Raw genomic sequence first — 24,310 nt, 5'->3', positions numbered from 1 at the left:
CTGTGCAGAGAGGGAAAGTCACCTGAATATGAAAAACCTTTCCACGGTTCTGTATCCTCTCAAACCTTTCCTCAGTCTTGATATGACATTTATTGTGTACAGGCCTAGCATTCTGGTCCATCAAAGCACTTTTGTATGGATTAAGCATGGATTCAAGTGCTTTGCTAGACTCAGAATAAAGCATCTCATAAAATAATTTTTTAATCTTGGAGCAGACAGAAGCATTTCTTCATTAAGGAGTACAGACCCAGTATTCTCAATGATGCAGGAATCCTACACATATGATCTGTATAAACTTGTACAGAACAGTTATATTTGTATTGCATCAAGGTATGCTTCAGTCAATGGGATGGTGTATCATGGGTGAATAATATGAAATTTATTATGAACATGAGTTTATTTCATGTCTGTGAAAACATGAACAGGAAGTAATGCTTCTTGAAGCACAGAAGTACAGATAGATCTGTGACCTAAAAGGATTCTGCATGGCAGCACTTTGAAGTCATTATTTTTCTGTTATCTAAAGTACCCAATATATAGTATTTACGTTTTATTTTGCTCTAATATTGCGGAGTATTGGTGCAGTGTAATCTTACAATTTAACCTGGGCTTTGTATATGGTACATTGTGTGCTGGTAGGTACTTAATTTTAAAATGAAACAATTTAGTTGCTCTTATTTTTATTTTATGATTTTCCTACAGAAAAATTTTACCAAGGCAAAATTATACACTATAACATTGCAGGAGAAGGGGGCAAAAAAAAAAGCAAAAAAAAAAACAAACCAGAGGGGAGATGCCATTTACCATTTATCAGATTAATGCAAACAATAATTCTCAACATCAGCTCATTTGGATCTCTTGTTTAGAATTCAGTCTAAATCTACACTGCAACAAAATAAAAATACATTCTTCAAGACTGGTTTGTTTCCTCTGGTGTAGGTAGCTTGTCAAGTGCTCCCAACTCTGCAAAAAATTTTAAAAAAAAAGTTAATTAGCACATATTTATTTATCTTAGCAATTAAGCAATGAAATCTGGTTACAGTAGTATACATTTTTATTGCATTTTTGTGCTCTCAACTATAAGAGCAATATCTTTGAACTTTTCATATTTTTATTCATAAACCCTTGGGTTTTTTTCTTTTGAATGTCAGTAATATCTTCCTGTTTTAATTTCACCTGTTCTAGAAACAGCAGTGACATTTAAATTATATCTGTTTTATTATGTCAATTGATATTGCTGGATCCCAGTATCTCAAAATATTTAATACTATTCAATTATGGCTGCCATCCTACGGACTGCTCTGTATGGAAGCATTTAAAGCTGGAGGGAACAATTTTCAAGAAAAAGAGCGGAAGGCCACTTTTAGATCTTGCCAAGATATTTCTTAGCAGTTAAAATATTGCCTTTATCTTGCAGATTAAAATTTATGTCTAATCTGACATTCCCTGAATCTGAATCCTATGAGTGTGAATTTTCCCCCGACCAAGGAACACTCTAAACCAATATACTTAGTGTAGTAAAGTTTCATTTGAGAAAAAATGTTAAAGCATCTCTACCATTAAAAAATGTTTTTCACCTGCTAAATCTACAGTTCTGATTTTGTATGAGTTTGTACTAAACCTTGCCAATTAATATTGTTAATATAATGCAATAACATTCTGTGTCTTCTGAAACCTGGGAACATAAGAACTATCTCACGGAAAAGCCATTTGATATGATCTGAAGATTCTTTTTTTTTGATTAAGGACAGATAATACCATCATCTTTTCTGAATAAAAGCAGGTGTTTGTCATCACTATCCTAAACAGGGAACCTTGTTTGCTCATTCATTCCAGGGAAGAAGTAATTTGTATTTCTGTGAGATCCATTTTTTTTTTCTTGTCCAACTTAGCAGCTTTTTGCCTACTCAGAGCGCATGTGCTTGAGCTCTACTTGTTTTACAATCTTTTTGTTGTGTCCAGATATTGATTTTACTTCCTAGGCTCACATAGTAGAGTTTGGGGATCTTTCTTCACAGTGGCACAAGAAAGAAGCTACTACATTGTCCACAGTAAATATACAGGCTAGTAATCTACTTTATATATATATATGAATTATTTCAGGCCCTTATAACTAATCATAAAGAGGTTTTGTTTCCGATACAAATTTGATGCAAAAAATACTGGGTTCATATTTTCAGTAATGAGAATTATTTTGCCTGGGTAGGTACAAATAATTCAGACAAGAATGCCAAAAATTGATCCTAGATTTGCAAAAAATGAACAGATCTCTTGAAAGTCTCTTTTACTAATGAAATTAAAACACATATGTAACACACAATTCCACATCATACATTTACCCCAAAATTGCTTATAATTTGTTGTACACAAAAGTAAGAATACAGAAGTTACTGTTTTATTGAATTGTCCACTTTCTGAGACAGAAAAATGCTCAGACATTTTCAGTAGAATAATTGTTTTCTACCCATTTTCTTTGCAACTATGTATCATATTTGTATACATTTTGTAGACAATTTTAGAAGCCCTGAAGAGCTTTTTGAAAGCTAAGAATTGTGTTTGTTTGCATTTTTTTAAAGCAAAACTAACGAAAACTCAGAAACATACAAGTTTCTTCTTCACTGAATTCTATAATAAGGTTACCATTCCTATAGAATCAGCTGTTAGCCCAACATTACAATTCTTGTCACAATTTTGAGACTCTACAGAGATTTTACCAGCAGCATTTTGAGCTATTTGCCAACGTTCATCTTAGTGTTGTTGCAATTTTATGATGCACCTTTACTGTGAAATATATGCAAAGAGGAAGAGGTATTTCTTGTGCCACTAACAAGTGACCAAATGGTATAAGAATTCTGCTACATCAGATATTCATTGACCTGTGGTTTTGCATACTAGCTGTGTGTTTTCCCAAGGTGCTGTTCAAAATCTTGCACACTCAAATCTGTAGCAGACTGGTACACGCAGGGATACTCTTGTCTTCTCAGTACCAGAAGCTGTGAAAGATTAAAGGGCATTCACTAACCTTTAAGATGCAAGTAAGTCAAAAATTCGATTACTGTACGCATAACGTTTTCATCAGACCGTGGTCTTCCAAGATTCCCTATAAAACAAGTTGGTTGTTACTTAATGTTGCATAGTATGAAGATACATTCTATGTGACATCACGGCTAAGTTTATAAGTACTCTGAAAATAAGCTACCTGAAATGCCTTTTTCCTTAAAATCTTTAATGGAAAACCTCATTTCAGGGAAGAGTGAAGCCCCTTTAAGGGTGGTAACTGCACTTCTCAGAATCAAAATTGCCCAGCTCCGTATGCCATCGCTGCATAGCAGCTGCTTTGACACCTTAATGGTCACAGTGTTCAGAGTTCTGATGCAGAAGAGTTTTCCTCAGTTCTCAACTCTCTCGTGTCCACTAACCTGAGACTGAAGGGATAAGGTTAAATTTAATTGACAAATTTGTCACCGTTACAAAGCAGTTAAAAGTTCTTCACATAGCCTGATTCTGTTCCAAATAAGCCTCTTGAGTGATACAGAAGTGATTTGTAGCCCAAAAGCTGGGCCTGGGTGTCTTTCTAAAAGCACAGAAAGGTATGTTTTTACACAGGTATCTAAACCAATATACTCATCTCTGATCTAGTGAAAATAGGCCTTTTGATGCTATTTTAATGGCCTAATGGAGCCCTGGGAGCTTGTTATTGCACTTTGGGAGGCTGAGAAGGATGCTTTCTCTATCTGTTAATGCAGGAAAAAAAAAAGAGAAGGAGGGGGGACAGGGAAGACATCTTGCTTTTTTCCAACAGGATGGAGAAATGTCCTGTATTAGAGAACAAATGGCAAGTAATTGCCCCAAGATTTTTAGTTCTCTGCATAGAGATGGGTGCCAGTACCAACAGCCCATTATCCCATCACTGACAATACTGTCCTACTGGATAGAAGGCAGACTGAACTCTGCAAAACAAATTAAAAAACATTGATGAAAGTTGAAGGGACACAAAAGTTTTTGGTATATTGAGAATAAGCATTTGAGAATGTATTTAATATGCTTGCATCTTAAAGTCTTGTGTTCTAGTCTTTGAACTGACACAAAGATGTTGCTACTATTTACATTAGTAATACTTGCATTATTTGAATTTTTCCTTAACTTTTTTTCCCACCTAACCTGTTATAGAATTTTGTTATGGTTATTATATTAGTCACTTTCTGACCCAGATTTTATTACCAATGTGATATTTATTGGATAAATATTTTTCTTCAGTGACTTGGGCATATTGTACATGTGTATTTCTCTATAGTCTGTGACTGACCTTATTTCTGTATAGAATAAGCTAAATAAGCTAAAAAAAAAATTATGATCTTGTAATTTGAAGATTTGACTAATTATGCTCATGGATGGTTGTTTTGTAGTGACTTTTTATTTTTCTGGACCTAGTGTTAAGTCCCTAATACAGATTGCAAGTTCTTCTAGGTTATCTGGAGAGCTTACGAATTTTGCAGCATTCCTTCAGGGAGAGAGAACAGTCCTTTGCATTAATTCTTTTACAGCAAAAATGTGTGTATACTGCCATTTTAAAGTGCCTATGTAAATAATCAGAAAAAATTAACAAAAAAAAACAAACAAAAAAGCTTCCTTTTCAATTAAAATAAGATTCTGACTACCTTATGTCTTTTTTTTTTTTGTATTTAAATCCCCTTTGGGTAGGAACTCTGTAATAAACTTCAGCTTCAAAGAAAAGTTTTGATAAGAGAAGAGCATGAGGTTCATAGCAGAGGCAGCAATATAAGTTTTTAGTCTAATCCTGACACGTTTGGTTGGGTTTACAAGTAATTGTGGAGGCACAACAGTACCTGGCAAAAGAATTCCATAAATCTAAGAGTTCATATTCCTGTAAAGGATCCGGTATATCCGGTAATGGCAACATGTTGCAATGCAAACTGCATTGTTAGATTACAACCACCTTCCTTTCACATTGTTTCTGACTGGCAAAATATTATTTTTACACCAGCGTTTGAGAAAGTGGGTGCTTCCTTTTTTTTTTTTGCCTTAAAAACAAACAAACAAATGAAAAAACCAAACCAAACCAAAAAACAAACAAACAAACAAAACCCAAAAAACAAACAAACAAAACACCAAACAAAGCACAGCACCAAAAAACCACCACACACAAAACCACACTATGTAACTATGTACCAGAACTAAACAGTCAGTCATTCAGAGAGCATTAACAACTAAGAAATGTATTGATGTTACTCTTTTGTTTAGAAAGTAAGTACGTCTATGAGATAGTAATCAAGTACATTTCCTATATTTATGAACTTATTTAGTGTTAACTACACTTACATTGTGCTGGATGTATTTAAAATAGCCTGCAAAAGCTCTGTCCTCCCCCACTAGTGCAGTGACGAACACAATAGTACTCAAGTAAGTACTGGGGTCACTCTTTTAACAGTCTAAAGATGAGATTCATCCCAGCTCACTTTAGATGTCTGCAGCAGGTTTAGTTTCTCCTCAGGAGAAAGCAATAGGCTTTTTTAGAAGTTTCTGCATCTTATCCTGAAATAGGTGTTTAAAATAAAGCTAAAAATTGTCAGCTTCTCTTCATAAAGTAAGTCTAGACATACTTCAGAGGCCTGGCTTTGGATGAAAAATCCAGAACTAAGCTGCATCCTTTACATTGATATTTACTAAATTCTAACATGTGCAACATCAAAACAATATGTAGACTTGACTTCAGTTGTGACCAGATCATCAGCTTTGCTTAAACAGTGGAAATATTGAGACTTTATATTTTTTGGAGCTTTTGTTACTGAAAGATGCCTTTGTCAACTCACTTCTTTGCTGAGAAAAAAAAACCCTTGAGTGTCTAAGGTGACATTTGAAATACTTATTTGAACATATGAAAAGAAAAAAAAAAAAAGATTTTTTCAAAGCAATATGACCTATCACACCTTTAAAGCAACAAAATTATCTAAGTGCCTAGGAAAACATACCATGTTTTAAACTATGACCATACAAAGAACACACCAAATGGCCAAAAGTCACTTTTCTTCCTTTCACGTGTTTATTGGGATTTCTGTTAAAGTGCAGGAATAGCCTTGTATCTAGGTAGTCAGTTAATAATAAATAAATTGCAAATCATCAACAACAAATCAACAATAGTGGCTTTCAGATTTTTGTTACCTGCTTTAATATCCTCATCAAGCTGTATTTCACGTTTACCAGTGAAACCATGCTTATCATTAAAAGACCTGTGGTTATCTACTGCATCTGATAAATAAATAAAAAAAAAATCAAGAGTTAATTGACTTAATAACAACCTTTATTATATTGCTTGCTTTTCATGAATTTCAATGAAAAGATCATGATGGGCAGTTTTGATGTACAAAATTACAGAGAATCAGTTAATGTGTCATTAAATAAAATAACCTTTCTTGTAAATTTGTGCTTATGATTTATCTTGCTTACAGACCCAGACCTGAGCTACATACTTGCTGAAGCTATTACTGAATTTAGAAGAAGTTGTAAAGAAAATGTAAGCCTGTACATCTGCATGTAAACTGGGAAGTTGTTTTTATTATTCTCTCCTTTATCTTTAAGAAAATGTTGCTGATGAGTTTGCTCAAAAGAAAACTGCAGGTAGTTTAGATGAATAACCTTCAGAAACTATCTTACATGCCCCTGGTGCATCTTCTCTCCCCCTTGCAATGGGCATTTCCTTTATCAGTAAAAGCTGATCAATACGACCTGCAACAAAGGATGATTCCTATTATCCAGTCTTAGAAAAATGGCATATTTCCCCACAGTATTTTTTCCGATTTGCTTAGACCTGCTTCAAAGTAAATATACTGCCAGACATTTACAGTACCAGTTAATATATTTAAGATGCATTAAGCTTTTCTCTTTTTTTAAATATCCTTAGGGTTAGCTGAAGAGAATGAAGAAAGTCATAGTAAGTGTCTGTAGTATTTGTCTATGTATTACTGAGACTGAAGATAGAGAAACATTGGTTATGACTGTTATTACATTAACAAGAATTAACGATAAAAGGATAAATATTTGAGACAGTTTAGCCCTACATTACTTTTCTTATAATCTGCATTTGTAATCCAGTGTTCCTGTACTTTGAACACTTTTATCTTAATTTTTCACAGTCATTAGTTTGCATGTTATTGTTTTACTTTATTGTGCTTTAATTAAAAAAAAAAGTAGTATAATAAAGCCAAGTGGTGAAACAATTTTCGAGAAGATTTAAAGGTGAAATCTGAAATACATAGGAAAGTGCCAAATGTCACATCTTGTCATTTTTCCCTTGACATAAGATGATATAAGATGATACAAGATTTTGTAACACTTCTTGTGGTGAAGAATCTGTCATATGAAAATTAGAATCCAGAAGCACAGAGTAAGCAGAAACGTTGCTGGACATAAAGCCTCAGGTCACAACTCTGCTTTAGAAAAGAACAGCTGTTGTTTAAGACAATTCTATAATAGGCATATAACAAGCATCTAAACAAATATTTTCCCAAATGAGTTTCTTCAGCCTTGAAGGTTTAGACAAAATTGCTGTACACAGAGAAGTGAATAGCACACTACAGTAAACCGATTATAAGAAAAAGAAAAACCCCACAACTTTTGCATTTTGATATAAAGAAAAAAAGAGTGCCTCACTTACGTGGCCCGAGTAAATAACCAGCACTATTCAAAGTCCAACCCCTTTTTTCTTTTGCCTTAAAGAAAAATATGCAAGTATGTTATTACATGACCTACACAGTGTCAAACGTCAAAAGGACATTCTCTTAGCAGAGTCTTCTGAAGGCTCAAAATCAAGAAATAATTGTAAAAAAAAAATAAAACAAACAAAAAAAGCCAATCATATTGAAGTAAATATTAATGGTGAACTCTTGCCCCCTCCCCATCTAAGTCTACAGTTTTGCTATTGACATCCATGTCCATATGAAGATATGAACTCAGTATGAAGATTTCACACCATGTAAATGAAACTCCAAATCAGACTTCAGAGGCAGAAACTTTGCCTTTATGCTTCAAGTTTTTATTACCACCTGACAGCCACCTTAACAGACAGCAACGCTTTCTTTTAATTGCTTAGATTTACATGACAGCCTCTTTATAAAAAGAACCCCTGTGTATAACCATCTTTTCTGAGTCAGATGGGACGTCCATTCAATTTTGGTCTACAAACTAGACACCCTTTTATTCATAGTATTTAGTACAAGGGAGCTAGTACTTAAGATCTCCAAATTCTTAGCTAAAAGAACCCCCAGTTTATAGCCAAAAACGGGTTTGAGTGCTGCATCTTTTGCAACTGCTATGTCTAAATACAGCGTATATACCTGTGAGGTTTATAATTACTTTGCCAGCTGAGACACGGATACTTACTGAGAAAACCAGCCCAAATGTTTCCGAGAGGGTGGCACCAAGGATTAAAGACAGAAACAGGAAACTAGCGCACCTCTGCATCTGGAAAGAAACCGCACGAGGGTAAATGCTCTGCCTTCCCCAGCGCACAGGAGACTCCTCGCCGCGGGTAGGAAGTGGGGGTGAACCTTCCTGGCTGTGGTTACCCAGGCTCGGCACCCAAATTCCCACTGGGAGAAGGGCCGAGAGGGGAGTACCTTGAGCTGGGGCGCGGCGGTCTGCCTCTCGCAGTGCTCTTCCTGACGTGTCCCACGGCGTGCACTCACTGCATGGCCACAGCCCAAGTGCAAAGCTGCGCCCACGCTCCCCTCCTGACGCCCTTTATGGGCTGCGGCACCGCCGCGCCGGGGGAACCAGTGCCGCCCACTCCCCGCTCCCCCGCCTCCCCCGGGTCATTTCCCCCTCGCCACCCACTGCATTAGGAAAGGCAGAAATTACAGCAATCCAATTAGAGGTACTTGTAAGCACGACGCAGGCTGCCGGGAGCTGACAGCGCGGACAATTATCTCTTATTACCGCGGCTTTCGGCAGGCTGGTGGGCAGCGAGGGGAGCTCTGAGCGGGGCAGGGAGAGGGGCTCAGATCTGGGCAGGGAGAGGGGCTCAGATCTGGGCAGGGAGAGGGGCTCTGAGCTGGGCAGGGAGAGAGGGGCTCAGATCTGGGCAGCCTGCCCTGCGCCTGTCGCCCGCTGCAGCTTCACGAGGGCTCGGGAGTGGAGGAGGTAAGAAGTGTAAAGTGAATAGAAATGGCTTTACAGATAACTTTAAAGCGATCACAGGTACAGGAGCAGCTAAATACAAATGCCTGCGTGTGATGCTGGTGAGCAAGATTCACGCTGTTTGGGGTTTGCGTTTGGGAATACTGAGGACTTCACACAGCTTTGCCCTGCTTGCGATCCCCGGAGCTCCCTGTGGTCCAGACCACTCGTGGCCTCTGAAAATCCCTTTGACTCGTGCCCCGTGCTCTAGCATCAGAATAAAAGGAACTGTCAAAACTCTTACTGTAGTTCCTTGCTGCTCTCTTATCTGAGATAGCACTTTTTCAAGATTATATGAGAAAGGCTAGGGATTCAGCTCCCTCCAGTGATTAGACTAGCCCTGGCCTGTTAATTTACAACCAGTGGAGTTTCACCAGTTTGCTTATCTTAGTTGTGGTTACAGCTGGCATTGAGATGTGCAAAATTGAATTACAAGGCAGAGATTCCAATATTAGTTCCTTTTTTTTCCCCCGGCCAAATTGTATTTGCTCTACAACAAATTAGTTTATTCACTAAAAGTCCCTCAAATTCATCTTTCAGTAAGAAGAGCGTCACAGATGTTGCACAGAATAAGTTATACTTACAGTTCCTTTTTCTGAAGCTCCTTTTACAAAGTGTATACATGAATTTGAATGTGGAGCCAAGACAGCTATTGAACAATGCAATACACTTATCATTCACCACTTTAAAAGCAAACTTTTTTTAACTTCAGTGTAGCATAATATTCATAATCCAAGCAAGAAGCAGAAGATGTGTCTTTTATTTCTATTTCCTTTTGTCAGGTGCAGTAGAGTTATAATAGTCTAGCCTTGTCTTTGGGTTCCTGATCAAAAACTGCTTGGATAAAGTCTATTTTATGCAGTTCTTAAGTGTTAATGGACCTAAAGGGGAAGCTCAACTTTGTAGATTTTATTTGATACTTTTTATCATTTGCTAAGGACATTCTCTCAGCCATTACATGGTCTTCACAATTCAGATTAGATAGATCTGGAAAATAACAATATGGTTTTTGCAAAGTGCTCTTTTCCTTTACCTTATCAAAAGTGCACTTTTGTCTGAAATTCTCTAGCTTTCAGCTGTTAACTCCCACAAGGTAATTTTTGAAACTTGAAGCTTCTTTGTGAGACAAAATGTTTTCTTGTGTTATTTGAATAAAACCCCAGAAGTTATATGAAGAGATGTCAAATTTTACATTCAAACAGTGTTACAAAAATGTGTTAATTCTCTTATCTTTGACTACAGTTTTGTTCTTTGTGTCCTGTAAAAAGTATTTCAAACAATTTATTTGAACCCGCAGTTTTTATTCTGATTTTTCACCACAGTACTTGCACCTTCCTGTCAAATTACAGAGTAAAATGATCTCTTTATCTCTAATAGAGTCAGATGCAAAATAAAACCTCTTTGTATACTGAAAGGCTTAATCCATCACTTGCCCATCATACTTTTTGTCTGAATGTGTCTTTATGCTAGTGTCGATTAAATAATTTTATCACTCATTCCTACAATTGATGTTCTCATTCCCTCAATTTTCCTTGTCAAGAATGCTATTAGTATTTTTTTATTCCATAGGAATTTTAAATCTCACTATTCAGACAAAAGCATTAGTCTGAAGCCTGCCTCTTCTAGCTTAGCTTGACAAATGGCCATCTCTGTGACTACACGGTTTGTTTTTATTGAGGACACCCTTCAATGTACTAGTTCTTCCACTAATTTATTTGTTGTTTGGTTAATTGCAAAGGCTTAATGCAATTTGCAGTACCTGTTAGGTTGTGCCTAGTCCTTACCAGAGATTCACTGTCATATAAACTCTCAATGATGCTTATCTAAAATTTACTCAAACCAATAGAACAATAAACATTGATAACAAAACTGTCTCTAATGTCTCTAAATTGATACAGGAAAGACAGGAGTACCATTGCCTGTCTCACACAACATGTACTCTGTACATGTAACTTTATATACATGATTGTAACTGCATTTCAAAATCATTTAAAAAAAAATCAACAGTGGAAAATACTGGTTTCAGTCAGAGAAAAAAACTTTGAGTTTTTAAGGAAAATATAATATGGATTAAGTAAGTGACCATATTGAAACATTGGACTTGGGAAATAAAACAATTTCATTTTTGTCATTGGAGATTTTACTTTGAGAACAAACAGTAAATCCTAATGATTTTACCACGCATTTAATGGTAAAAATTTCTCTTTTATACAATTGCTGAGGTAGGACATCCCATTTAAATTTAAATTAACAAAAAACATAAACTATCCAGAATGGCTACCTTGTATAGTATTCAGGAAAAACACTGAATAAAAGTGGATTTTGCATTATATTTTCAAAGGGTCTGGCATTGCAGTGGCTCCCTTCACTGTTAAGCTTATTGAGAGATAATGAATGAAGCAGGAAAAGTGTGTCTGCTATTTCTGTTTTGAAGTTGTATAGCCAGGTTTCTTTTCAGCAACTCACCAATGATTAATAAACCCAAATATTAGAAACTACTGCAGTCACAGTGATGTCCATCTGCACGAAAGATGAGTCAGATTTTTTCTACTTCCCAGGCAAGATCAAGTGTGAACGTATTGTTTAAGACCTTTCTCCGGTATGTACATGAAACCTCTAATATAACATGAACAATGGCAATGGATTCTAGCTTTGGGAGATAAGTTACCAGAAAAATTTGTCTCCCCTACACTGGAGTAATTCCAATGAAATACCCACATTACAGAAGGTAAGGGCTTTATTGGAGGGGTGTCATCATCCAGCTAACCAGAAGTGATTCTTTGCAGAAATTTGAAGATGTCTGTCTCTGAATCCTATTCAATATTTACCAGGGGATCACTAACACACAATGACACCAGTAATTTTGTTACTGTCTTTTCTGCATTGGAAACAATTTTAGCTTTTTGAGATCAGTGTTTGAACCCTGAATACAGAAATTTATCAAAACTGAGCATGGGAGAACACAAATGCAGGACTTTCTGTGGCTAAATCTGAGTGGGAGAGGCACAAATTTCTTTCTAACAGAGTATGGACACTGAAAGATCTGAATATCCAAAAGCAACAAGGCATTCCAGTTGCCATCAAGGCTGTGAATTGCTTCACTGATCTAAAGATTTAATGCCATTTTGGTGGTAAACGATGGAATTGTCACAAAGCCGAAAAGTTATTTAGAGGGATTTTTTCTGTTCAACAACATTACACCACTCCTCAGTATTTGCATCTCAGCCTCTCATTGTCAGCCTAAGCAGAGATAAGGTGAAGATGATACTGTTTGCATTTATCTGAAGATGACATAGAACTTCAATATGCAACTATAATTTTGAAAGTAGTTTGCTCTTGATTATTTTTTCCCTCATATGTATAGAACTACTTTTTTCTTTAATGGATGTAGAGCAGAGAACATGTTGTTGTGTTTGGGGGGCTTTTTTAAAAATAAAAAGTAGTAATAAGAAAAGGGTCATTTCCTTCATCGTTCCAAATTCTTTGCTATTGTTTTTCCCCATTTTCCCATTTTGTAGCTTCTATGAAATGTAGGCAATTTTCACTGAGTGAATCTGTTGCACATTTTACCACCTCAGTGTCAAATAGAACTAAATATTATAGATAACTTCTCAATGAAAGGCTATTTTCTGTTCTGAATTACACTGATATCAGCCAATAATTTCCTATTATTACATCGATCAGTGTGCTACCAGATCTATTATTCAGAAATATGTATCATTGCATCAAAAGCATGACTATGATGTATTAGATCATTTCATGTTTTTTAAAGATGATTTTTGGTTCAAGAAGCATGGTGATTTTAGACTAAATGTGTATATATATGAAAAAGAAACCACAGAATAAAAACCTCAGGGAAAAAATCTGGAATTTAATTACTGTAAACATCAATAATATTGTGAGAAATAAGAAAAAAGCCCACTTAGTCTTGATGCCTGCTTCATAAAACTTACAGGAGAATAATGTATCCATTTGGTTAAAATTAGCCAGTAGGTTCAAACCTATCAAGGACAGATTGCTAGCCATCACAAAGACATAAGCTTCATTTCCTAAAGAAGTCAGAGGCTCTCTTGATGACACTGTATGTGCAAAAAGAAATGAGAATTTGAAATATTCTAAGAAACACCATTTTCAAGGGTTTCCAGTACTAACAGTGGTAGATCAATAGACTGCACACCCTACTACCATGCCTAGCCTGTGTCTCCCCAGAGCACTTCTATTTGAGCAAAGTGGCTCTGTGCAGAAGCCTCACTGAAACTCCAGAAACCCACTGCTTCAGCTATTTTCTTTGTAGGCCAAATAGAAGGATGGTACAGAGCCACTCCTCTCTCAGAAGTAAACACAGGATCTCAACTCTGTAAGAGGCTGAGTTTGGCTCTCAGCTCCTGCTAATATTAGAGCTCAGCTTCTTTGGAGGCAGTAAATCTGTCTGAGTCCTGCAACAGCTGGGAACCTCTGACTCAAAGGGCAGATTTGGAATTTATAGTGGCAGAGGCTCCTTTACCAAGTTCTGAATTCCAATGCTTACCTGAAGGAAGTTGGTTCTTGGCTAAGGTTTCCATTTAATTCCTCACTCACCAATGACCCTCCTTTGAACAGTGAATTCAGTGGAAGCTCACTCCTACCTTTTCTCAGGAAAATTAATGCCTACCCCACTGATGAAAATCATGCGAGCAACTACTAAGGTCACCAAAAGTTGAGAAGCTCTTCTTATTGAGAGGCAACAAAGATCTGAAGCAGTTTGTCTCCACCTCTTGCTCAATGTGAAACCATGTGCCTATTATCATTTTAGTTACTGAGGTGCCTATGTGAATAGTTCTGTGCAGATGCATCAAACCAACATGATTAATTTTTTTCCATCTCGTGAAATAATCTCATATTTTGTGCATTTTAATGTTAAACAACTTGAAGATTCACCGCTTTTAAAAAATCTTGTCTATGTTAAAAATTGTATTCGTTACTTATTTGAAAACAATATCATCATGATTCAATTAGAATTTCTGTAGTGGCTTTGAAAGCTCTTAAAATGTGCTTTAAAAGCGTAATGCAAAAGGTTCCTATTATTAAATTGTAGTTTTGCATTTAAATCACAATGAAAACAACATTCTGCAAACATTGAAATATTTGCATGGGACTTTATTTTAGCGTCACTAGATGAGTTAATTCTTCAAAATATAAATAATTACCACACATTTTCTTAAACTGTATTTTAGACTGGAAATTAAAATGGATTAACCAACACAGGGTGAGGTGGCTCCTGCAGAAAGGCCCACAGGAAGGGCTGTGCACACTGCCAGTTATTGGGCTGCTGCCTGCTCTGCTCAACCACAGGTTTAAGCTGCAAGCTCACGGTCACCCCAGCTTGCTGTGCAAGCCTACCCAGCAGCTTGAGGTCTGCAGGTAATTAGAAGGGTTATTAGGCAAAGGCTTTGCAGTTGTCAGAAGCATGGTGGTCGAGACCAGGCAAGGACTGCACTGCTGCAGCAGACAGCAATCAGCTACCTAGGTCAGACTAGTCTGGAAGGAGTGAAGGGCAGCCACCCAGACAGATCTTCTTTGCTTCGTGTAAGAGCAGCTGCTGTCCAGGTGAAGGGCTGCAAAGATTGCACCTCTCCTCCTGGGGGGGAAGGGTGGAAGCGAAAGCTGTGCTCCGGTGGAGTCCCTCAGGCAGGAGGCGTAGGAAAGCAAAACAAAGTTAACAGGCTGTACTGTGTGAGAGAGTGGGAACCAGAGAATTATTTGAAACTTTGTAAGAAGAAATAGTAGTGCCCTTTGGCACTGACCTCTAAGGGCTACCAGACAAACAGTTTCCACAGCGAACAAGCAGTACAGAAATTTTGTGGGAAAAGTCAAAGATCACAATGGATGGCTGCAAACTCTTTCAGAAAAATAGGAAAGGCAGAAGAGGAGGTGGTGTTGCACTTTCTGTAAAATAGAAATGTGAGTGTATGGCACTGAGGTATGGAGACCACAATTCTATAGAATGGCTTTGGATCAAAATTAGAGGGATTGTCATCAAAGAGGATCTTACATTAGGTAGCCTCCCAATCAGGATGATGAGTCAAATGAAACCTTACTTTGTCTGCCTAAGGTAGTGAGTGATGGGCCAACAAATTCTGGTCCTCATGAATGGCTTCAATTACCTGAATATTTGTTGGGAAAACAAATGGTGGTGCACAAGTCATCCATCAGGTTCCTGGAATGCACTGGGGACTCCTTACTGGTGGACATGCCAACTGAGAACAGTGCATTGCTACATTTACTGCTCACAAACCACGAAGTTTTACTTGACAGCTTAACTACTCATAGTAGCCTTGAATACAGTGATCATAACATTGGGAAACGTGAGATCCTGTTGAGCACATGAAAATCCAGTAGTAGGTCTAAGACCCTGGATTTTAGGAGAGCCAACGTCAATACTCTCTGAGCCAAGCTGTGAGGAATTTCATTGGAAGCATTCATGAAGGGGAAAGGAGCTGAGAGTTCTTTGGGAAGACAAGGAGCAGAAAGCACAACCTGTACTGGGAGAAGTTTCATTTTGATACAAGAAAGAAATCTTTTATGGTGAAAACAATCAATCTCCCAGAGCCTTAGTGGAGTCCCTAGCACTGAGGTTTTAAAGTCAAGTGGTCAGGATGCTAGATAATAGATGATTTTTTGAGGTCCCTTTGAACCTGGACTAAATTAAAACAAGTGAGTTATCAAATTATGTGTACTAAAATGAAGACCCATAAAAAAACAGGTCAGTGCTTTCAGGGCTTTTACTTTTTAACAGGACATAATGCCAACTGCTTCATTAACAAGGATGTTGCAACATTATAATACAAAAAGCCTCACAAGCAATCATTTCAGACATAAAACACATTCACAGTGATGCAAAAAAGAGCTTTAGAATGATACTTAGATATCAAATATTTTCAAAAAATATTTTTATATTACGTTCATTTAAGTGTAAAAAGAAAATAGAATGTTAAAAGATAGATATTGAGCTACAAAATACAATTTTGTAGCTTGGTTGTTACTGGGTTTTATTTTATTAAAGGACAAAATAGAATTAGCAGGATGATATTACACAGCCTTCATTATCCTACTATAAATGCACCCAATTAGTCTTTTTCTGCTTTGATAAGAGATAACCCATTCCATCTTACAGGCTCACTGTGTAATTTGAAAATGGGTTAGGGAAATTTTGGTGAAAAAGCCCTTCTTGTTGTCCTTGACATTCCCTACAAGATTTAATTCCAAGTGGACCTTAGCTTTCCTCATCACATCCCTGCATACTCTGACAACCTTCCTATATTCCTCTCAAATAGCCTGTCTCTTTTTCCACATTCTGTAAACTTCCTTCTTTCTTTCAAGTTTTGCAAGAAACTCCTTATTCATCCATGCACATCTCCTGCCCTCCTTTGCTTGATTTCTTATTCCTAGGGAAGCATTAATCTTCAGCTTGAAGGAAGTGATTATTGAGCATCACTTGGACCAGCTCACTTGAACCCCTCTACCTTCTAGATCCTGAAGTCAAGGGTTGTAATCCCACTTTTCTCCCAGCTTCCTCCATGCCGTATCCTGTACTCCACCATTTCATGGTCACTGCAGCCAAGGCTGCCCCCAACCTTCACATGATTAATGACTGGACTTGATGATCTTGAAAGGCTTTTCCAACCTTAGTGATTCCATGATTTTATGACTCTGTGTTTCCCCAACCAGTCTTCCTTTGTCAGTACGAAGTCCAGCAACACACCTGTCCTCGTTGGCTCCTCCACCACTTGTGTCAAAGCATTATCACCAGTGCTCTGCAGGAACTTCCTGGGCTTCTGTGTGCCCATCTGAGTTGTTCTTCCACCAGAGGTCAGGATGATTGTAAGTCCCTGATGAGAACCAGGGCCTGTGACTGTGAGACTCCTTCCAGCTGATTGTAAAAGTCCTCATTGACTTTTCCTGACAAGGTGACCTGTAGCAAACACCCACAGCAGTGTCACCCCATGTTGGCCCGACCCTGAATTCTTACCCATAAGCTTTTCACTCGTTCTTCACCCACCCCTAGACAGAGCTCAATACATCCCTGTTGCTCTCTCACATAAAGAGCAGCTCCACCACCTCCCCTTGCTGGCCTGTCTTTCCTAAAAAGAACATAGCCATCCATGACACCATTCCAGTCATGAGAGCTATCCCACCATGCCTGTAACTGCAGTGTTACACATGGATCTCTAATTCCACCTGTTTGTTCTCCACAATGTTGGTGTTGGTGTACAAGTACTTCAGAGAGGTAATTGATCCTGCGGGAGGGAGGTGCAAGAGGATCCACCATAACCATAGACACCCTTGAGGTGGTTTGCCTTCTGGATCTCATCTTGGGAGGCAGATAAGAAACATTCGTCATTTCTCTTGTTGTCCTGGCTTATTCCCAATTGGATGCGATGTAGTGAGTGTTGCATTTTGGATTTTGCCCTTCAAATCCTTCCATTTAAAGCCTGCTCACTGACTTGGCCAGCCTCTGCCAAAGAAAGATCCCCTGGCCTCTTTTAGACAGCTGGATCCCATCCCATCTGAACAGACTACAGTCATTGAAGAATGTCCTGTTGTCACAAAATCCAAAACCGTCACAAAGCAGTAATATGTCTATTTTTTGCGTAATATGTCTATTTTTTGTATAATAAGTCTAGTTTTGGCTTCACCCTTTTCTCTGATGGGTAAAATGGAGAAGAAGATAACTTAGGCACCAATACTTTTCACTTGTCCCACCAGTGACAAGTGGTGGGACACTTATAGTCTTCCTTGATGGGAATCAAAAATGTCAAAGATGTCATGCACAAGATAGGTTAAATAAGATGCCTGTGTAATGGTGTTGTATTGATGAAAAGGGGAAGTTTATGAATTCAATTAAAAGACAGAGAAAAGTTTACATGCTGTTTGCATGCAGACTTTTGCATTGTAAAGTGCCTGTTGTTTCCATCAGCTACAGAGGGAGACCATGCTTTTAATTTAGAACAGGAATTAGAGGATGTTTCCAGTTTAAGTGCATTTTGGGGCAATAAGAGAAGGCTGAAGGTTTCTTGGAAAGCTTTGACTCCAGTCAAATCCATTGACTGAAGCTTTGACATGTAGCTCACCTGTAAGAATCTTAATTAATGGCAAATAATTCCAATCATTATGACAATTTTTCAAACAATAAAAAAATGTTAGAAAACAGTGATCAATTTTTATCAGTGCTTAATGAGGGTTGAAGAAGGTAGTGCTGGATTAACCTGCAAGAAAAAGTGCTGAGGTTAGTTATTAGGAAAAACTTTCTAACTGTACAGTTAGAAAAAGAACGTCATAAGAAATATAATGGTAGAGGAATTACATGCAGGCTTCTCCAGAGAACAGGTTCAGGGAATGTGTCTAAAAATGTGGGGGAAAAAAGCTTAAAATGAAGCATGCCATCAATCATAAGGCATAATCTGCAGTAAACCATGTTTCATTACCTTTAATAATGGCTGAAAGACTGAATTTCTTTTCCTTTTCATAGACTCATACAGTAATTAAATTGGAAAAATCCTCTAGAGGTCATGTAGTTTACCCTTGGGCTGGTAGCACATCTAACTAGATCTGGTTCCTTAACCAGCTGAGGTCTGAATATCTCCAAAGCTGGATACATTCCCCCAGCTCTGTGGGGCCCTGCTCCAATGTTTGACTGTCTTCCAGGTGATTTTTGTCTCTTCCTGTCATCTAGTTGAAATATCCTGTGTTGGAACTTGTGTCTGCTGCCTTTCATCCTACCATTGTGCATATCCTAAACTGTGTACAGCTGTAGAACAGAGGAAAGTATAAATGTTGCTAGTACTTTCTGTGACTCAGAGTTTGTATGAAACAGAGCACATAGCCTTCATTAAACTCCTATTTTCCTAAGAGAAACATTAAAAAAAAAAATCACAATTTTTGTATAATCAAGATGTTGCAAAAACAATAACCACTGGGGTTGTTTTGTCTTAACTGAAACCTGAATCTGGATGATAAGAAGCCCTTTGATTTAGCTCTTGGGTACTCTTGAGTACTTGAGCTCATTTGAACGTTAGCAATTATTTTTTCCCAGTGTAATGCAAAGTAAAAATTTAAAAGGTCACCAAAAGCAAGGCACTCTTAAGAGCTATCTGTTTACAGACATTGGTCGTGGTTTACCAGAAGTCTCACTGCTTTGTGTGCAGCTCAATTATCTGTAGTAGCAACTTAGATTATTTTTTTTGTTTGTTTGCTAATCATCACTAATAAAATTACAGGAGGCATACTTTAAACCCCTGCTAATGATATATTTAATGGGAAAAAATTATTTTCTTTTTCTAAACTTTTCTTACTGGAGTCAATCTATCGTTCTCTTCAACACAGACTATTGACAATCTTTTGTACTTACAACACTAATCCACCTAACTGTTTTAAAAAAAAATTCCCCATGTTGTTTTTCTTTCTGAGAAATGTTGTTTTCTTACCATCAACCCATGCATCATGAAGAGATTTTACAAACACCCAAAGAAACAGACTCAAGTTTTTTTAAGGAATGTTTTTAGTGAAGGAAAGCCCACTACCTTCTCTGGGTAGTCACTGCTGTCAGTTGCAAAGAGAAATTAAGTTCTACTGATCCAGTCAGGTATACAGTGAATATTCACTCAGCCTTTAACATTATCAGCCAAGTTATCCAACCAGCTAATAGTGTGGATAATTCAGAGGCAGACAAGAAACAGGAAGAAATGCTTATTATGTCCTTTTCTGAAAGCTATTAATAGCTGCATAACTTGGCAGGAAGACCCCAGACTATAAGGAGCACAGACCATGAGGGTATAAAAGCCCGGGGATTCCTTTGCTTGGGGTCCCTCCCCAGAGCCAGCAGCTCAAGCTGTTTGAGCTGTTTCTGTGTTACTGTGCCACAATTAAATTACTTGAAGGAACAGGTGTCTGGGACTCTGCTGTGGGAAACTCAGGGCTGAGCCAGTGAGGGAAACTTGTCTGACTGCGTGTAGGGTGTGCAGGGAGTCAAACGGGGCACCTGTTGGGTCACTGGAGTCGCCCACTGTGAAGGGGCTTCAGTCCCAGCAGTGAAAGTCTGGGGTGGTGGAGTGTGACTGACAGTGGATGGTCAGACAAGGAAGTTTTCCTAACAAAGCAACCCAGTTGGATAATCATAGAAACTTGGGAGTTTACTGTACTCGAGGGATAAAAGACTAAAACCACATGTGTATATTATACACAAAGTACTTACACCCTGCTTTGGATCAGGGACATTTAGAATGGTTGGTTAAAGTTCATGTTTTGGGGCAATCCTTTTATAACGACCATGCTAGTCATGGATTTGTCTCAGTACATTTCCTGCATTTTCCTAATGAAGGTACATGAAAATAAAGAAAAACTTCCTTTTTAGGTCATAGAAAAGTATTGATATTGCATGTATTATGAAAAACCTTCCAGTGTCCTTTTATCTTCTAAATTTAATGGCTTATTCTGTTCAAGATAACATTTGTAGGTTGTAGTTGACACATTGTGCACCTGATTCCATACAGCCCCTATTTCTCTAGACTTTTACTTTTCACTCAACTTTGTTAACTTTTCTTCTGATTGTTTTGGTGAGATAGGTTATATAAGTGACTTCTGTAAATATCTGAGGTTTACGAAGGAGTAAAAAAGTCAAGATAAATGTTGAGATCATGTTGAGATTTTTTTTGACACATTGCTCAGAAAATTGTCACTGTTTTTTTTCCTTTTTCAAATTCTCCAAAAGAAGTATTGACTATGATAACAGAGCTGATTTTTTTTTGTTTGTTAACTGTAATAGTCTCAAAAGTTTGTAAAGGTAACTAGGTGGATTAAATTCCATAATTCCATAGACTTTCTGTATTTAAAACTGCTAGATTTTCTCTCCTGGCTCTCCTCATACCAGGCAATGAAAAAAAGAACCTTGAAAAAAGCGTGTTCAACCAAAGAGTTATGAAGGACTATATTTATGAGAAGGCACAACTTCTTTGACCTTTATCAATAGATGCATTTTAACAGGTGATACTGTCACTGTCACTCTTTAAAGATTAGTTTTCTCCCAAGATATATTACTCTCAATGACCCAGTCTTTAAAAGATTCTTGTTAAAATTGTTTAAATAATAAGAACAGAAAAGATACTGCTTTATAGAGGAAGGTATTTCTGGAATTTGTCACACCGATATGTAAGTTCAGTCATCAGAAGAAAGACTGTTTGTCCAGATTGTTGAATACATTATTGTGTGTATTCAAAGGAATGTCTTCTGATTTTATGATTATTTAAATTCTGAAATAGAAAGGTATTTCTGTTAAAAAGTGCTGTAGGAACACAATGCACTCTTTGTTTGTGTTGCAATTAAAGTTTGTAAGAACTAATTCTAATACAGATAAGTGGGTCAAAATACAACAGGAATCTACTAAAATATGTCTTCCAAACTCACATATGATGTGTATAAAACATAGTAAAAAAGGTATGTGTTTTGCCTTAGTAGTGGATAGTTTCAACAAAAAATATTTTGAAATATTTGGCATAAATGTTGTCAAATTGGTAAATATATTCTATCGTTCACAAAACATGAATGGTGTGGGCACCAGTACTGCACCCCTTGACTGAGGAGGAGGAAGGAAAAACATGAACACATTTCTGTGACTGTGTCTTTGATATGACCCTACGTGTGATCATGCTTTCCTTACTTTATGTATTTACAATGCAAGTAACTGAACATGCAACAATAAGGAATACCTTTGCAAAGTGATTGTGAAGAATATTGCTGTTGATATTCTCTGTTACAGAATTCAACATGAAGAAAACTGGCTTGCTAGCAGAAAAAAAAAAAACAACTAACCACGAAGCTGAAAAAACTCATTTTGTGTTGTCTTAAGGTTTCATTGAATTGTTTCCATTCATTAATGTGGTGCCAAATTTCAAACTATGCTTGTTAAAATGTGATATTTTCCTTTTTTGCTTGCAACGCAGGTAAGAAAAAGTCAGCAAATGAAAAAATGCTGGAAGATTGTGCATGAAAGAGCACAACACATATTAGAGCTAGTTTCTTTTATTGCAAAGGTCCTATAGATACTGTGTGCATAATACTAGTATTTACTGCGGTTTTTGAAGACTAAAAAAAAAACCCTTTGAAGTGGCAGTTCTGTTTTTTTCTCACATGAACCCAAGATATTAGAAATAGCTAGATAATTTTCTTTTCCGTGATTTCTGTCACCACAGAGATCTTGCTCTTTAAAGTGCATCACATTTTTCTGTCAGCTTTCACTGTATGGCCTACAGTTAGAAAATGACATTCATAGTTTATATAAATGAAATTTACTCATTTTGTGTATATTTATGGTTAGCTTGCTTATTTTATTAGCATTTTATTCCTGCATTAACTCCTATTTGAAAAATATATGTGATATTTAGGGAAATTTTAATGCTTTGAAAGACATTTCAATATATAGAGTTGTCTAAAATATTTTTATTAGACTTTTGTACACTAAGACCTTTAAAATGCAATTGGTGTCAACCATGAAGCCCTGTGAGTCATTCTGGGCTATTAAGAAGCAGACTCATCTTTCCTCAAGACAGCATTTTTAAAACAAAGTACTAATTCATAGCATATTCAGAAAACATTAAATAGCAAAATAGTCCTCTCATCTGCAAAATAATCCCACTGTAAGCAATGTGAATTACATTTGTTTGTGTGCACTTCCATGTATCCTTATCATTCTGTTTTCTAGATACCGTTTTATTGCTCTGCCTGATTCATTGAATATTCTCCATATTGAATTTTGCTGAAATAGTTCTCAACCTTTGCCTTTTTCTTCCCTTTTGTTTGTTCTGAACCTCTCCTTCTCCACTCCACTACCCCACCCTGCCAATGAAACTTCAAAAAGCTTCAGGGAATTGAGCAGGACTTAGCTTAAGAATGTATTAACACTGCTTGGGGGTGTGGGGTATAGAAATCTTGTCCCAGTCACACATCAGTTCTTTTTGAATAAGTATTACCTTTACGCCAAATGCAGTATGGGGAGGTGTTAACCTCCAACCCTCCTCATTTAGCAGTGTTTAAATAGATTTTTAAAAATAGATCCCTAAATTTAGGGTTCTAACTCTGTATTTGGAAACCTTAATATATTATTTGATTACCTGTGAAATATTATGCCTTTGTAAATTTGTGATGCTTATTCTTTGTGGTTCCATGTTTAGTTGGGATCAGACTAAAAAGTCCAAACTGTCAAACTATATCCAACCTTATTTAGGAAACATCTCCAAGCAGTTTTACCATGTAACACTCAATGAGCATTTATAATTCATGTAATTTAAAACTGTTACAGTCAGATTTAAGCAAAACCATCAGATTAGTGTTCCTCCCTTAAATATTTGGAAGGAAATCCATCATAACATCTCCTGTTCTTCCTCACTTTCCCCTCCCTCACAGATTTAAAAAGACAAATCGGGAAGGGATTCAGTTCCCCTATGTGTTGGGGTGCTGGAGTGTGTCCAAAGAAGAGCAAGGCAGCTGGTGAAGGGTCTGGAACACAAATCTTGTGAGGAGTGTCTGAGAGGGCTAGGATTTTACAGCCTGAAGAAAAGGAGGCTCAGGGGAGACCTTATTCTCTCTACAACTACCTGAATGGAGTTTGTAGCAAGGTGGGGTCAGCCTGTAGCCAGGAGGGGCCAGTCTCTTCTCCCGGGTAACAAGTGACAGGGTGAGAGGAAATGGCCTCAAGTTGTGCCAGAGGAGGTTTAGATTGGATACTAGGAAAAATTTCTTCACTGAAGGAGTGGTCAGACATTGGAACAAGCTGGCAGCTGGGCTTTGATTCTGAGTGACAACCAATGAAACACTAAGCAACAGAAATGCAAAGCCAAGTGGCACTTTTAAGTCTGGTCACGTTCAGTAAGAACTACCACGATTACAGGTTCACAAATGGTACAAGACACTACAAGTCTGGTCACACCCAATGAACTATCATGGTTGGACTAGCAAGTTCAGTCATGGTCAATGACTCTCACACCCAGATACAAACCAGCATCATTTATTGAGCAAAGAGATGCAGGTTCTTACTGGATTGTCGATGATAAATACACTGCCCATGGAAGCACACGTGGATACTTAAAAT

At 37.3% G+C, this 24,310-nt stretch overlaps 1 protein-coding gene across 2 annotated transcripts; it reads right to left on the bottom strand.

Annotated features, from left to right (window-relative positions):
* Positions 1-663: 663 nt before the first annotated feature.
* On the bottom strand, positions 664-8,742 carry GAL (galanin and GMAP prepropeptide). Of its 2 annotated transcripts, XM_027703694.1 has the most exons (7): positions 8,634-8,742; positions 8,398-8,478; positions 7,673-7,727; positions 6,673-6,744; positions 6,181-6,267; positions 3,023-3,100; positions 664-963 (listed from the first exon to the last, which is right to left on the bottom strand). In XM_027703694.1, exons 2-7 carry the CDS (start codon positions 8,476-8,478, stop codon positions 911-913), a joined length of 426 nt encoding a protein of 141 aa, XP_027559495.1. In that variant the 5' UTR covers positions 8,634-8,742; the 3' UTR covers positions 664-910. The 2 variants fall into 2 exon arrangements, with proteins under 2 accessions (XP_027559495.1, XP_027559504.1); XM_027703703.1 differs by lacking the exon at positions 6,673-6,744.
* Positions 8,743-24,310: the final 15,568 nt, after the last annotated feature.

This window comes from Neopelma chrysocephalum, unplaced genomic scaffold (genome assembly GCF_003984885.1).
Source record: "Neopelma chrysocephalum unplaced genomic scaffold, ASM398488v2 Primary Assembly neopelma1_24, whole genome shotgun sequence".
NCBI classification, from domain to species: Eukaryota; Metazoa; Chordata; class Aves; order Passeriformes; family Pipridae; genus Neopelma; species Neopelma chrysocephalum.
This window is presented reverse-complemented; position numbering and strand designations above follow the sequence as displayed.

Coding starts and splice junctions, on each gene's coding strand:
- GAL (XM_027703694.1), bottom strand. CDS start 8,478: ATGCAGAGGTGCGCTAGTTTCCTGTTTCTGTCTTTAATCCTTGGTGCC. Junction 7,728..8,397: donor CATTTGGGCTGGTTTTCTCA/GTAAGTATCCGT, acceptor TTTTTCTTTAAG/GCAAAAGAAAAAAGGGGTTG. Junction 3,101..6,180: donor TGATGAGGATATTAAAGCAG/GTAACAAAAATC, acceptor CTTGTTTTATAG/GGAATCTTGGAAGACCACGG.